This window comes from Carassius auratus, chromosome 21, assembly GCF_003368295.1.
Source record: "Carassius auratus strain Wakin chromosome 21, ASM336829v1, whole genome shotgun sequence".
NCBI classification, from domain to species: Eukaryota; Metazoa; Chordata; class Actinopteri; order Cypriniformes; family Cyprinidae; genus Carassius; species Carassius auratus.
In genome coordinates this window covers 7,035,444-7,052,329 of record NC_039263.1, presented here as the reverse complement: position 1 = coordinate 7,052,329, position 16,886 = coordinate 7,035,444, and the positions used below count along the sequence as shown (strand labels likewise).

The 16,886-nt window shown below is 37.1% G+C and overlaps 1 protein-coding gene across 1 annotated transcript; it reads right to left on the bottom strand.

Moving 5' to 3' along the window:
• Positions 1–2,263: 2,263 nt before the first annotated feature.
• On the bottom strand, positions 2,264–16,445 carry LOC113038355 (AT-rich interactive domain-containing protein 5B). Its single transcript, XM_026195689.1, has 10 exons — positions 16,292–16,445; positions 13,162–13,422; positions 9,461–9,635; positions 8,591–8,821; positions 7,844–7,959; positions 6,020–6,167; positions 5,749–5,801; positions 5,522–5,619; positions 5,270–5,420; positions 2,264–4,857 (listed from the first exon to the last, which is right to left on the bottom strand). The coding sequence occupies exons 1-10, from the start codon at positions 16,310–16,312 to the stop codon at positions 3,538–3,540; spliced, it is 2,574 nt and encodes an 857-aa protein (XP_026051474.1). The 5' UTR covers positions 16,313–16,445; the 3' UTR covers positions 2,264–3,537.
• Positions 16,446–16,886: the final 441 nt, after the last annotated feature.

Here is a 16,886-nt window from a genome sequence, read left to right as displayed (position 1 = left end):
TTTGCATGAATGCAAACAACTTTTTGATCATGAGCCCAATATCCAGCATGGTAGGAAAACATTTAATCTACTTGAGGGAAGACATCTTCATTGTTAGTTAATGCTGTTAAATATAGAGGGGAAAAATGCATAACAAAATAATAATAATAATAATTCTATCATAGGTTATTCTTAAACTTGGACCTCATTGTTAAAGTACAAATCCAAGCACCAGAAGCGGACCACAATCTCAAAATTGTCTTCAGTTGAAAAATATGCATTTTCATTCATTCAGAGGCTATAGTTGCAGTAATATTTTAGGTCAAAACTTTACATGCCATTGGTTTAAAAAAAATGCTTGACTGACTTGCGCTTCATAGATTACACATGTGAAGTCACAATTCTATGATGGTACAATTTACTCAGGACGATGCCATTTTTTGTATCACATTAAAATTATTTTTTGAATAATTGTTCATAAAAAGGTTAAGCAAAACAATTGTTTTTATTTCGGAGAACTTTTTAACTGCGGGCAGACTTAGGCCTACATTATGGTACACTACAGATATTTGGAACGTGCCTTATTATCTGAAAGAATAAACGCTTATTTTCCTAAAGTATAAGATAAGGAATCACAATTGTTCCTTATTTTCCATTTCTGAAGGTAATTGGCAATGATGACGTAATTATCTTTGGACAGCGGCACATCGCAAAAAAGAAAAAAGAAATCATTGGAGATATTCAAGCCAAAAATAATAGATGTATAACAGAAAGCGCAAAGGCGGCACTGAAAAGGCCGGTACAAAAAAATGTAACTAACCAAGTGGGCCGGTCTAAGGCATAAAACTCCAGACCTGAAAATGAGTCCCACTCCAGTCCTGGTCATGGTTCCAGGAAATCTGATTAATGCTGACAGTGGTCTCCAGTCACCACCACAACACTTTACTTATTCACGCTCCACACAAGCAATCACACACACACACACACACACACACACACACACACACACACACACACACACACACACACACACACACTCCTTAACAAGGGGTAAAACAGATGGCTAGAAAATTATTATGAATATTGTAAAATGCAACATCAAAATAATTAATTAATGTTAATGCAATGCAAATGAGAATTAGAGGAAATTTAAAACACTAGCCTCAAGTCTTTGTGCAAAGTTCACTGTTAAGTTCAGATTTCAGATATCTGAAAAGAGTTAGTAAGATGATTCGAAAGGGTTAAAGAATCACAGCAGCTCTGTGAAAATACAATCCACATACCAGACATATGAAAGTGAGACCCATGGAGAGCCTTTTAAGTTAAAACAAAGAATCTGACCAGCGGAAAGACCCGAGAGTTATGTCCAAAAAAAAAAAAAAAAAAAAGGAGAGGAACTGTCTGATTTATTCAGTCATATAACAAAAATCCTCCCATGAAAGACTCTGTCTAATGTTTTGTCATGGCTGAAGCATTTACTGGAAACTGCTGACCCAACCTGTTCAAGCATTGAGAGATCGCCGAGCAATGTCGTATCTTCTCTTCTTTGTTTGGATTGACAGTCAGTTTTGACTAGTTTGGTCTAAGAATCAATATTAACATCTTTGTAGTAAAGGTTGGTTAGAAATGTAGAATGTTGAAGCCAGTTTGGAAGTTAGTAAGAGGTTGTTGAATGGCCTTGTTAGCAATAACATAAGATGATATCGCCCCCTGGGGGCCACAGAATGCTGCAACGGTATCAGCCAACACAGCAGAGTTTCCTCCCCTTACAAAAATGATCATGGCGGCTACAGTTACTGGAGTTAGTTACTATAATTTGACATTGGAGCCCACGGTCATCAAAAAATAATAATAATTAAAAACATGGCAAAGCTTCAAACACTAAAGATAACAATTTATGACTTTACAGTAGCTTTTGTGCTCAGCCTTTAGTTTGGGGACCAATTCTCACTATCAACTACAACTTTTGTCTCAAACTCCTAATTTTCCGCTTATTAATATTAAGTAAATTAGTTGTCAAGTTTATATTTGGGGTAGGATTAAGGCATCTAAAATGCAGAATAAGGCATGAATATGTGCTTTATAATAACTAATAAACAGTCAACATACTAATAATATGCATGCTAATAAGCAACTAACGTTAGTTGACTGTGAGGAATGGTCCCTAAACTAAAGCGTTACCGCTATTATACCTATAAAATCATAAATGATGTAATCTCTTTAAAGTTTAAGAAGCTTCCAGGTATTTAAATTTTTGCATTTATTTCAGCAAAATATAACAACGTCAGTATATATATTTTTATTATAAATATTCAGTGTTTAAACATGTCTGCAATGACGATCTGTCACAGAGTCCATGTCCCATTAGCATAAGCATGCAAAATAAGGAAAAATAATATTTTTTGTAACCTGGTGGTATTACAACAGTTTATACATTAACATTAAATAGGGATTAGCGTTCTGTTTGGCTGCCTTTCAAGTACAGAAATTAAATGAAAGAAAAATACGACCAACAGATTAAAAAAAGAATGATCATACATATGTTTTACACAAGCAATTCATTACGGTACATTATAGCAAACTGAGTGTAAATTATGAAAATATAATTTTGTCATCTGTAAACCTGTGAAATACATTGCATTAAGAGAGGTCAGTCTAAAAGGAGGAGTGAAAAGCAAATTAAGTTATCCATTTTCTCAGACAGGCGGCTCTACATCAGTTTCTTTGTAAACACATATTAATGATGTCACAAATAGTAACTACCTACAATATATGACTACATGTTAAGAAAATGCACTTACAGAAAAAAGGACATTTGCATTGAGACCCACAATATGCATACTATTTGCACGATACAGTACATTGTTTTAAAACGAGTAGCTATGGAAAATAATATGATCAAATCCAGCACAGAGGTCATACGGTGGCCTTTTCTTAAATAGCAGAGTTCAACAAATACACACAAAGAGAAGGAAAATCACACAGCCTAAAAACAGTGAAGACGGAGATAAAGGAGTAAAATAGATAAATAATACAAGAATATGACCTACACCCATAAAATGACACTGCTTTCATCATAAAAACAAATTACCATTTATAAACAAAGCATTTATGTCTAAGAAAGAAAATACAGTAGCTGACCAATTCTTCTGCAATGCTGTCACAATACGTGTTTGATATCTGGATCCAACAATAACCAAACCCAGATTCCATGTCCTTGTTTTTCTTAAATACCTGTATTTTTCAAAAATGTCATGAGTCATGTGTCCTTTATTGGCTGGACATTCGATGCTCCACTAGCTACAGCATATGTTTCAACTTAAAAGTACTAAAATAGAGACTAATCGAGTTCAAGGCACCTTATCTTTGGTAGAACCATGGCCACCTGCATCAGTTCAAAGTTTAGTAGTGTTTTAAAAGCAGGTACTTGGCAGATAGCAATGCATCTGCAGACCCGTCTCTTTGATCATACACAACACAAACGTGTCCATGGGGAAGGCAGGGCAGAAAGCAGTGATGAAGTACACAAGCGTTTGTAATGCTAACATGTAATGCATGCTAACAGCTTGATGGCTTTGAAAGAAGGGAACTAGAGAGTACTTTGAGAGAGGAAACGGTGTCTGACTCTTTGACGTCATCAGTAGGTACACACTGTGAGTAGAGGTCACTGTTCGGTTGAGGTTCTAGATCTGGATCCAGAGTTGCACGCTCTGGTTCTTTCTTAACTGTCACTGCAAATACGCTACTCTTGTCTTCCCCTGGTTTCAGGTGATAAATACAAGCTAGACTGTCCGGGGAAGCACCAATACTGGATGGCTTTTCAGGGGGGACATCTAATTTGGGCACTAAGGTGAAACAAGTGGCCTCAGGGAGAGTCAAAGCCACACTGGTCTTGTCCTGAATTAAAGCTCTGGCCCTGCTGGGAGAGCTAAGATCAGCTGGCTCATCTTGGTTCAAAGGCACCAGAAGGGACGTGCCGTTCCACTTCAGAGATACTCCAAGATCCTCAGCTTCCATCTTCGGCCTTTTGGTTATTAACTGGTCATCACGACTCAGTTCTGTGTGCTCCACGTCACCAGAAGACCTCTTGGTAATGGCCCGCTTGCTCAGGTTTAGCGGGAGGGACTGGTCTTGAGGAGTACTTCCATTGGGTTGGGAGGTCTTGCTGAGATCCTGAGCCAGAACTTCAGAAAGTCGTTTGGTGAAGGTGTTCATGTGAGTCGAGCCCAGACGGGTGCGCATCAGTTGACGCAGCTGTAGACTACAGCCGATGTCCAGCGGGAGGATCCTAAGAGGGGGTAGGGGAGCGCTATTCAAGGCAAGTCCTCCGTTCTGGGAAGAGGGATCCGAGCTACACCCGGAACACTGGTGTTGGGGACTCTCAGGAGTCTCAGGCATACTGACTTTGGGCTGATGCGCTGTAATTGTTTGGTGGGGCGTGGAAGAATCTTGAGGAGTACTCGCTCCATTAAGACCCAGACGGGCTCGAAAGAGGTCCAAAGGACACAGTCCTTTAATGGGACTGAATCCTTCTAGGGAACCACCTGCCAGCAATTTGCAAGGCACTGACAGAAAGGAAGGAGCTTGAGGTTCTACAGTCTCTATCTTCACATCTCGCCCCAGCACGGGTTGGTGGGGCACCGGAGTAGAAGATACAATCGACAGACCTTGGCCGTGAGGATGGTTGGTGAGCTTCAGTTCTTGAAAAATAGTCAGTGGCTGGACAATCTCTTGATGGGGTCTTGCTGGTTTCTCTAAGGGAGGTTTGGGGTACAAGGGCGGTCTTCCAACTCTGCCTTTGGACAGAACCTTGGCATTGCGTTTTCCAGGTGGTCTTCCTCTTTTTCGTACAACAACAGCCCCATCTGGTGGTGAGGCCTCAAAAAGTAGCACAAAATGAAAATTAATTTTCATTCTTCTGACGCAAAGTACACACATATACACAAAAAAAAAGACAATGCTTTCCTGATCTAGTATTATCCTTTATGATAAGTTGGTATTACGCAAAATCTGAGAGCAAGTACACACAGCTATTTTTATCAGTTCTGACATCAAACCTCGCTGACAAATATTTAAATGATTTTTTATACAGCAGTTTTGACAAAACGTATATCAGATAAACAGCACACGAACAAAGCAAACAGTGATTCGTCACATCACATGTCAGTCAAGATGCTCTTCCTGTGTGGCTTTATGGTTTTTAACCATTTTATTAAGAGTACTTGCATGCAACAAACCAAAAGTGTCTGCATTTCTCTTTTCTTGTGCTACAGATAAATAAAATCCTCACCTCGCTGGTAACTGCATTCGTTTTTGGACTGTTTGACACCCCTCTGCCCCGCACAGTCTTTTTGATGGTAGTGGGTGTGACAAATGTAGCTGTAGGCTTGCCAAGTTCTGTGTTTTCTCCCCTTACATGCAGTTCATAAGGGAGCATCAGCCTGGAATCGAACAACAGAGAACATAAGAAATCAGTTAGATGAGTGAAGCCCTTTGATACAGCAGGAATGAACTGCTGCTGTAATCAGAGCCTCACACTCACCTTTCATAATGCCTCCTGGTGCAGGTGGCAGCGCTGGTGCTGCCTGGGCTTCCACCCAACTCATTGTACACAGTCTTCCACAAACGATGTGATGTCACCTGCAGGTGATGGGGAGGACAATTACTCTCACTTCTACTACTGAAATCCCCGCTATCACTTTCATTCCGTTATGATGGATTACAGCTGACTCAGCGGAGCCAAGTAATGAAACAACATGGTAAACATACCCTCTCATAGCCCCCCAGCCTTTTTACAACTGAATACATGAGGAAGAGGTCAACTGTGGACAAATGAAAGACAGCTTGGTTAAATTACTAAGTTAAGTTAGCAAAAAATACATAGAAGTGATTAGGGTACTGTGTAGTAAATGCTGCTCCAGAACCGGCTTTACTGACAAAATGCGCATTAAATATCACATGCGATTTATGATGCAGCCCTAGAAGTGATTCTACTAAGTGACTGGTGCTAAATTCTACATATAACATCAGTCATACATACTCTTTCTGAAACCCAGGTTAGGAACTTTGCTTATAGGGGAACCCCTGCGCTCCATAAAGATATACAGCTGATCCAGGAAGAGCTGCTCCTCTGGATGTGGGAGCCAGTTCCCATCCCAATGCATCTCCACACTGCCCATCACATTCTCCTACAGGAATCAGTTAGAACACATAAGAAGATCCTTCTTTCAGTAACTGCTAAACAGAAATATAAGTGTCTAAACCATACACACAGTTCCACTGAATGATACATGTGTTTTAACAATGTTGTTGAACCGAATGTATGAAGGAAACTGTTAAAACTACCACAGCATTAACATCAACCTTGAAATAAGAGTGCAAGGTTTATCTGATAATAAGATGCATGAAAGTGGTGTCTGTTGCTAAAGCAAACAGACGTTGGCCTTTTCTTTCAGAATCAGTTGATGGAGAGGAAAAGTTAAACGCTATAGCATTTTATTTTATGAAAATGAGAGCACTGAAAGAGAAGTGATCTCGTGTTTAAAGACGTGCCATGCTAAATCTGCAGCTAATCTGAATAAAAAGCTGAATAAATTGAAACAATAAATAAATAAAATTTATGATTGATGCAGTGCTAATTGAGATATTATTTAAAGTACATAAACCATAATGTTTACTTTCTACCTTATTCTGTGCAGAAAATTGAAATAATTATTTGTAGTATATAAAACAATCATAAAATTGCCATTATTGTCCAGCAGTGTACTTAATTATTTTATAGCAAATTCAAAGTAATAGATAAGAAAATAATAAAAAATATATACATGCATATGACTGTATTTGATATTTCTTTCATTTCAGAAATCTTGGCTTAAATACATTTTTACATATACCATATAATGCCATAGCATCATTAAACTATCATGCACTGAATGCACTTAAAGAATGCAGAATCAAATTGTTTTAATCGAAATCAAATTTAATCGCGAATCGAATTGTTCTAAATTGGCAAAAATCATTCTCGAATCGAGAACCTATGAATTGAGAATCAAAAAGAATCGCTGTCTACCCCAAAGATTCGCAGCCCTAAGTGAAAATTAGCCGAATAACAGTAAATTAAGTTAAGTTAAAATCCCAATTAAAACTTTTATAGACAATTCATAAATCTTTCCAAGATAGACCCTCCATAAACTTGAAGTTGTTAAGTTATGGTATATACTTTTAACTTTGAAAATGAATTAGAATACCAACTAATCAGCGTTGTTTTGAAGGATTGCAGGCTGACTAGCTAATCAATGCTAAATTAGTTAATAGTAAATATTGTAGGTGAAGCATGAAAAACCGCAGTGTTTTCCAATAAGGTATTTTCATGGTAAATGCTTGAATTTATATATTTCAAAACACAAATTTGATTACATAAATGTTGATGTCTTATTGGAACTACTCAGCCTTGTACCTTTTGTGTTTTTTCTATTTTTGCTTCAAATCAAATTTTGCAATAATGATTTTTGTGATTAATAATGTTTTTTAAACCAGATCAGAATCTTTCATATAATAGAATTTTAATATAATATAATATGTAACAAGTAATTAGTAATTAAGCATTTTAACTAAATTATGTTTATAGCAAACTAGGACATGAACGAGATTATGACTGAAGAAATTGACAGTAAAGACACAAAGACAAAGATGGTGTGAAAGGAAGTCAAGACATCAAAGTTAAAACAAAACAGGAAGCACACAGTGACGCCACAGTATACTTTACCATTTGCTCAAAATCTTAAAACATCCTGTTTAGCCATCAGAATTGTATTCCATATAGATGTCTGTGGATCAAATTGTGTTGCTAAATTCCACAGCATACCTTCATCCTTTCCATCCATGACTCTGATAAATGGTTATGGTTTTGCTGATCAGCACCTTTGCCACCACTGCCCTTTCTTTTACGAGGTCGCCCCTTCAGACTGAGAGAGGAGCATCCTGGGACAGACACGTAAAGCATCCTTAGGGCAACAGTTTTCCACTTGCATGACATTTGTAAATTCATTTTACAAACAGTGAAAATCCCATTTTCTTTTATGTAGTGTGGATTAGGGCTGGGCGATATGACCGATTCTCGATTTTTTAACCCGTCAACTTGAAAAAGTAATTTCAAGATAATTCAAGTAACTTGTTCTTTATTAACCCACTAGTTAAAGAAAATTGTATTCCAAGTGCACCACGCATGAAGTTGTCGGCATATGATGAATGCAACCAATTAAGCAACCATTTGATAATTTAGTTGAGTTCAAATTTTTGGAGTCCAAAATTTTGGAGTTTTCACAATGACTCAATCACCTTTTTCAATGACAATAACAAGGTAAAAACTAATGCACTATTGAACACACTCAATTTGAGTTAAAAATTTATATGAATGAATTCAAATAAATGGCATGTAGCCTAAGTATTTGTCAAACATAAAGGCATAAAGGTCTTCTATCAACATTTACTTGTACCATGTAGCCGTTCAAACTAGCACACGTAAATTTTGAACCCTGTACTGTCAACTGCATTAGCCTGCCATATAACAACAGAGTTTAAAGTCACAATCTATCAAGATTATAGCACTCACCAAGCTGTGTCAGAATGCTGGCATTGCTGTCTAGAGTCGGGTGGTTGAAAGTATCCCGGCAGTAGAGGACTCTTGTGGTGTCGAGGTCCACTTTTATCCCCCCCAGAGCCAGCAGGAGAGGGTCCTGAAGACTAGGGGAGCTAGCCTGATCTGGGACACGTCTTTGAAGGGAACGAAAGCGGCAGTACTGGGGGTAACTGAGAACCTTAACCTTCTGGTGTAATACTTCATCTGTAAGAGAACACAAAACAAAAGTGTCAGTCCACAGATTTAGAAAACAACTTATTTACTTTAAAACAATGATCAGCACCATCACCATCAGATCAGTCGTGTTCGAAGCCAAATTAATGTATATTACGTAGTTATATTGCTGTATACTGAAATACTATAAAAATATGGCCGATATCAATATCATCTACAATCTCAAAAAAATGCTTTTATGTAAGCTGAACCACCTTAAATGTTAAATCGTGCTCTGACCTTTTGATTTTATATATATATATATATATATATATATATATATATATATATATATATATATATTTATATATATATATGTGTGTGTTTTTGCTACTAGTTTAATTAGAACTATGTGACATATAGCTCTATATTATTTATTTATTTATTTTTTGTATTAATGAGAGCAACTTTGCGTTTATTCATTTTTTGTTGCTCATTTTAAAATAAAATAAGTTTGGTTTTATCTCCCTTTTATCAAATAAGGCAGTGTTCAATGCCTGTTGAATATTAATTACATAAATTACAAGACACCACATAATTAATATCCATGAGCCAAAACATTTTAGAATAGTTTCTCCCCCGCCTTTCATACTGACACACACACCTCAGGATTTTTTATCTGTTACTCACCCTCGCTCTTCGTCTTTCCTTCCTGTGGATAACTAGCATCTTGTGACCCATCAGACTTGTGAGACACCTGAATGTTTTGACTGCTGTGCTTCCACTGTGGCGGTTCCTGACAAGTCCACTTCACCAGATCCTCCACTCTGACCACAATCTTTTTTGATACAGCGAGGACTTCATCCTGCATGCAGAAACGCATATAAACATCAATAACTCAATACTACATATCTTTATACATTCAATGAGCTTACAGACAGGACCAGGTTTTGCTTAATGGCTTGAAATATTTTAACACCTTCAGTTAATGAGAAGCCTCTCCCTTTTTCCTATGTTATACTAGTTAACAATAGGACACTCGTCACCTCAGGCAAAAACAAAGCAATCCAAACTGCTTAAAAAAAAAAGAGGGGGGGGGGTGTAAAGGCCAGTTGACATTTAGATGCTTATCTTTGCAACATTCTCACATTCAACTGTTTACGATGGAAACTGAGAAAAGCAAAAAAGAGAAAATTACTCTTTACTTATTTATGTTCTTATAGCATATGTTGTCTGTTCAAAATGCTTTCTAATTCAGGCATGGCTACTTCATACAGCAAAAGAATGAGCAAGGAGTATCTTTCATTTTCAAATAAAAGTACCTGAAAGCAGTCTTGACACTTTTGGTCAGCATATATAGCTGAATTACCTAACAAACTATAAATGCTCTAGTTTATGTTCATAAATAATTCAAGCAACTTCAACATTTTACAAGATTTCACTTTATTTGTGATTGGAGTAGCAATCTCAACGCGCACTGTGGAACCTCCCAGAGGCGCATTTTCTACCAACACACTCTTTAAATAACAAAAAAATATTGCGCCATTGACATAGTCTATTTCAGCTCCTTAAAATAGCAATGCGCCAGCAATGTGCCTGAACACACCTCTTTTTTAGACCAGCACGCCCATGGGAGTGAATGCATTTGCTAATTAAACGACGTGACGCTAGACGGGAAAATGTGAACGCCGCTAGACTGAAACTAGAAACACACTTGCAATGCGCCTTGCATCGCATTGCGCCGGGGGTATGATAGGACCCTAAAGCTTGCCCACATGAAGGCTGTTTTTACAATATGAAACAAAATGATATTTGCAATGCAGAAAGACATTTTAATTAATATATTGCAGATAAATACAATAATTGCTGTATGTATTTTGCATTATTTATAATTTAATCAATTTATATTTTAATATACCAAAAATAACTTTTACAGGCTAAAGTTTTTTTCTTAAAGAGTTTTGTTGTTTACTGTTATTGTAGTTTTAGGCAAGAAAATAGCCTTTTGTAATAACTATTATAACAATATCAACTCTTATAATAACAACATCAATGTTGAAAACAGTTTTTGCTGCTTAAAGCTGCCATAAAATGCATTGATACAATATTTTTAATTGTTCTATGATGTCCCAAGAGTGTGTTTGCAAAGTTTTAGGGTATGAATCATAACCCGCTGTTTAAGTGTATGTCCACTTTAAATGAAAATGAGCTGGTGCTCTCACCTCCCTTCCAGTGTTGCCAAAACTGTGGTTTTCCCGCAGACTTTGGCTACTTTAACACTGTTGCTGCAGGTTGCTTTTCATGTCAGTGGAAGGGTTTTGTTGCGACCTGGCAACCCTTCTCCCTTTCTCAGAAGAGTGCGGAGCTTCAAGAGCTCATTCTCGGTGTTGGTGCTGATCATTGTTTTAAAGTAAATAGATTGTTTCTAAATCTGTGGACTGACACTTTTGTTTTGTGTTCTCTTACAGATGAAGTATTACACCAGAAGGTTAAGGTTCTCAGTTACCCCCAGTACTGCCGCTTTCGTTCCCTTCAAAGACGTGTCCCAGATCAGGCTAGCTCCCCTAGTCTTCAGGACCCTCTCCTGCTGGCTCTGGGGGGGATAAAAGTGGACCTCGACACCACAAGAGTCCTCTACTGCCGGGATACTTTCAACCTGGCAACCCTTCTCCCTTTCTCAGAAGAGTGCGGAGCTTCAAGAGCTCATTCTCTGTGTTACGGTGACCGTGTTAATGACCTCACACATTGCTTCCAAAGGCAATTTTTAACTACCACATTCCTATTCACAATCATTTTGATAGCACGTGAAGGCAGCATTAGTGAAAACAGGCATTGATAATGGTAGCTTTAGCAACATTAGCCTTACAGAGAGCCAAGAATCTCTTTTGGACAACAAAATATGAGGCGTGATGCATACTGAGTCTGGAGTCTGGACATCTGAGCACAAAGTGTTGGTATCGATCCCTCTTTCAGAAGCAATCTTTGCATAACTCCAGCGCTGAACTGACCCTCGTTTGTAAGGCAGTCCGTTGTAAAATGCTAGTACAATGTATAAGACTTTTTTCCCCCTTTTTTCCCGGTACATATCCTTCAAATATGAAATTTAACCACTATGTCCTCAGCGGTGACTCCTATGTTTATTGGTGCATCCCAACACACAACACTTTTTTAATGACTCTTTGGCGCTGACATTGTATCTCCAGCAGCTACAGCAAGAGAACAGTAATGGCAGACCGCAGCTTCTCACCATAGACAGGAGAAGAAATGGACACAGCCACCCCATTGGATTCAACGGAGAGTGAAGTCAATTAGAAGCACACACTTCCTGGGGGTCGAGCGTACTGTGCAGACTCAAACTGAACTTGATGACGAATCTTGCAGACGTTGTTGAATGATTTTGTCCCGTTGCTTTTATGGACTCTCTATGGGCTTCTGCCTTGACTTCATGCCTCCACTTCCCCCCGATAGCCTCATAGACAGTAAAAGATCGTCTGCGAGCTTCACCTCCTGTCCATACGGTATTTTCTCTACTGTGCGACAGAGAGTCGCAGGTTATGACGCAATCGTTAGCCTATTTTTACAAAAACTGCTTCTACGGGACCATAACGTAAGATACAAGGTAATGGGGCCTTTTATACATTTTTGTGTTTCTTTAGAAATAACGAATGGACAAATGGAGTCTTTAAATGCCTCAGATGTAAAGTTAATCGCTGTCAAAGTGATGACAAAATGAATGGGAGTCAATGGAATGTTAACGCAGGTGGGGGTCTGCTAGCCAATGGTGGTACCCAGGGGTGCTTCAATAAAATATGAAACCCTGTCCCCCTGCTTCTCACTCAGGGCTGTGTATATGCTAATAGGGCAAAGAGCGTCACAACTGGGCGAGACTTTCACTATGTCATCATAGTCTGGAGCTGCTTGTGTGGAGAGAGTCTGTTTATGATTTTTTGGGATTTATAAAACAATGACTAAGTTTTTTACCATTATAGGCTGATAGTTTTCACACACTGCGGCCACACAACTGTATTCAAACTCCTTATAAAAGTGATTTTTGCATTCTATGGCACCTTTAATATTTTTGTACAAACCATGATTTTTTTTTTCAGGAAACTTTGATGAACAGAAAATGTAAAATGACACAATGCATTTCAAATGCAAATCTTTTGTCAACCGTCAATTTTTGATCAATGTAATGTGCGCATATCTCATTTTTTTATTTTCTTCTTTCTTTCTTTCTTTCTTTCTTTCTTTCTTTCTTTCTTTCTTTCTTTCTTTCTTTATTTTATCTACGTTCAGGATGATAACATACAGTAATCAAGTGCTGTTGGATGGATCTATGCACTCCTTTCCTTCAGCCAAACGTTATTTATGTAACTTTTCGCATCTCTCACCTCTCCATGCTCTACTGCTCTGCCCTTCGGGGTGTCCTCAGGTAAGAAGTAAAGTCTAGAACTGGCCAGTAGGTGCCGTTGCGTCTGATCTTCCCACAGCAATGTAACCTCTGCTATACACACTGGTTCCTGGGGGCCACAGCGCATGAAGTAGAACTCCCCAAGCTTCCAAACCTGCGTTGGACCCCCAGATGCTTGCTTGCAACCCACCGACTTATAAAAGGCAAAGGTCCCTCGAAGGCAGCTGGGAGCACCTAACCACTGTTTAAAACAAGAGCAAATAGATTAGAAAATAACCTGCACATATGAGAACAACAGAATACAGTCGCCCACATATGGCTTTTTTGCAGCTGTGTGAGAAAATGACATATTTGATAAGAATACCTTCAACAATAATGAGTCAGAGCACAAAAATTATAGGTTGCACAAGTTCACGAGCATTAAAAGCAGTCTATGGTAAAACAACAACAACTTATCAATTCATATAGTTCACATTTAGAATTTGATCTTGTGCAGGTATTTTAAGCAAATATTAATGCTGTCATTACACAAACACTTCATAACAGTCGGGGCTCTGGAAGAAAACTTATGCATACAAACTATGAAGCTCAAATACACACATGCAAACACCCTTCACATGATTCAAATTATCGGTCTGAGAAGTAAGCATTGCAGTCTTCTCAAACCAGCCGAGAAGTAGGAAGAATAATCTGACTTTTATCAGTGTAATCTGAGGCAAATTAGGTAAAATTCCCAAATCATAATATACAGTAGGAGCAAATAACACAAGAACTAATCATTCACATAACCTACTCAGAACTGCTTGGTCTTTGTTGGTTTCCATGGTTGAAAACACATTCCAATGTATTAATCTACTTAGGAATTGCCTGATAGCAGCGGAAAAACGCATAAAGACTTTTTTTATGGAAAGTAAAACATAAAAATTCTATAATGACGGTGCCAAAATGTGGTTTGCTTCTAAAATGGACAATAAATGTTACTCAGTGAAGGCTGCACTGCATAACACAAACAAACACATTAAATATTTCAAGATGCATATGAAGACTGATTCATTCATCTTAAACATACAATAGATAATTCAGTTAATACAAATTCCTTTTTTATTTATTTATTTATTTAACTTATTTATTTTTTTAAAGCATGAATGTATAATACTGTGGTTTGGTTTAAATACATTATTTTACTTTTACATTACATTTAAATATCTCAAAAATAAATACTTAAACTATACTTAAAACTACAAATAATACAAAGGCTGATGGGAATTCACTAATCCGTATCAAATTCAGTTAATTGGATAATATATTTTTTCTGAGCACAGTGTATGGATAATGTATTATAAATTATAATATAACATATAATTAGTTACTTATATTTTAACTTAATCTATACAATTTGATTTTTTTTATTTTTATATATCAGCACCAAAGGCTATTTCCATTGCAAAAACAGTGTATGCTGACAAATAACAAACACAGCACTATAAGAACTTAAATCTAAACAAGATCTTTGTTTTCATTGTTATTTGTTTGAAATTTATATATTATAGTATTAATAAATAGGTTATAAACAATGCGACATGCACTTGTAAATTATTTCATTTATCCGTAATATATGTATTTTGGAAAGGGGCATGATTTGGACATGCACAGCATTGTATATCATATGTTTTCCATTGTTACAGTGTGCTACTGCCTCTTATAAGCGGGCTGAACGTGACATAACGTGCTTTAACTTAATATGTCAATCACAGGTCGTTAATACACAGTCATGGGTCACTCACCCCCGCCCCACCCCCACCGGTAACCCACATTTTCACCGAAAAACCGACCAATCACAAGCCACAAGATTCGGCGTCCACATGTCGAGCGCCTACTGGTAAAAAAGGAGAACTAGTCTACAGTTAAACCACAATACACGTCTGTGACTGTCAACTTTTTACTTTATGTACTCCGACAAACACCACAAGGAATTTATCATCCCAATTCTAAACACACGGAGAGCTTGAGAAAGATTTAAAAAGGCAAAATATATAATAAACAATATGACCTTGGAGATTTTAGTGTGCCCAAAATCGTTTACATTTATTAGTATGCAAATTCATATACGCTCATATAAGACTTGCGAACGATACAAAATGTCTATATTTTATATGTATACGTTAATCATTTAAATAACAACAGTGATAAACAACATCCTCAATCCGGGTGCTTTGTGAGGCTTACTAATATTGGAATTCATTCAATACGTGCAACAGCATATTTTAAGCAACTTCCTACTGCCACATACATAAAAGTGTCATATCATTTCAAATATTTACTGCCATAGCCTAGCATTCTAGCCAACACGACAAATATCATATTAATATTAAAAAGAAATGAACAACTAACCGATATTACGTTATATTGGCTAAACAAAATATTTTAAAATGTAATATCACGGCTCATACGACGACAAAATAACTTAATCATGACGAAAAAACTTCTTGGTCTCAAAGAAAATCAGCAGCTCCACCAAGTTTACCTCTTCCTACAAGTTTCATTACCACGTCATTTTAAATTCATGCTTAATATGCGCGAGATTGTATCTAAATATGTGTCGACATATTGTGAATAAAAACAATACAGCGTCCCCTTTAAAATCGAGGACTGGATTAGTATTGTTTTTAATAGAAAATAAAACAAAATCTGTTTGGCAAATGTGAAATGTGGGGGTGGGGGCAAGAGGGAGAATCTAGGTAGTCAACACGACACAAAGAAATTAATCATTAACGAAAAAATCGAAATATCAAAAGCACGCGTTCTTAATATAACATTTTTTTTTTTTTACACAAAACCGACATTGCGTAGAGGAAATTTCAAATACATTTTAAAACAAATAAAAGTTTCTCGTCGAAATACGAGACAATATTTTCAAGTCTGCGTTGGCTTTATTGGGAAAAAATCAATTCGGTATTTTAGCGAACTTCAAATATTACGACGTGTCGAGGGGGTATCGATTAGCAAACAACGATTTTAATTTTCAAAAACAAAGAAGCAAATTTCAAGCTCGCGCGGTGACCGCCTCGAGCTGCAACAAAGTAACAATTTAAAGTTGTAATTCAGTTTACCTGTATCGTACTCTGCTCCATTGCAACTCAACATTCCCTTATCCCTCTCGATGCCCCCTATCAAGTTACACAGCCGGGTACTAACAGCACCGGCACACACATACATGTAGCTAAAGAAAAGCTTGTGCTTTTTTGTGAAAATAGGGCAGGATCTAGGTGTGGCTTAACTCCATTTGCCAAAAGAACTTTAATATATGTTGTGCACTGTACATAATATTGCTTGTGGAAACATGCTGGCTGTTTAATTTAATCCAGTGACGAACTGCGATCATTAAATACAACACAATTTCAATATGGAGCCTTGAAATCAGCATTTCAAGACAAAATCTATATCTACAGTACAGAGCATGCGTGTTGATTTTTAATGAAATTGCACATTTTGAATGTATCAAGCTAAGAGTGAACCCTTAAAGATTTTACATTAAGTGTGACGTGTAATATTTATAATTTAGTGCTATTTGTTTATTTATTTATTTTAAATAATACAATAGCAGCTATATAATGTTTGATATGTCATATATTTGCAGATTTCATCTGAAAATAAGCATTTTCCAACTGTAAACACTAGTCTTGTTGGCCAGCATGCTGTTTCCTG

Coding starts and splice junctions, on each gene's coding strand:
- LOC113038355 (XM_026195689.1), bottom strand. CDS start 16,312: ATGGAGCAGAGTACGATACAG. Junction 8,822..9,460: donor AGGAAAGACGAAGAGCGAGG/GTGAGTAACAGA, acceptor GTTCTCTTACAG/ATGAAGTATTACACCAGAAG. Junction 5,421..5,521: donor ACCAGGAGGCATTATGAAAG/GTGAGTGTGAGG, acceptor GTTCGATTCCAG/GCTGATGCTCCCTTATGAAC.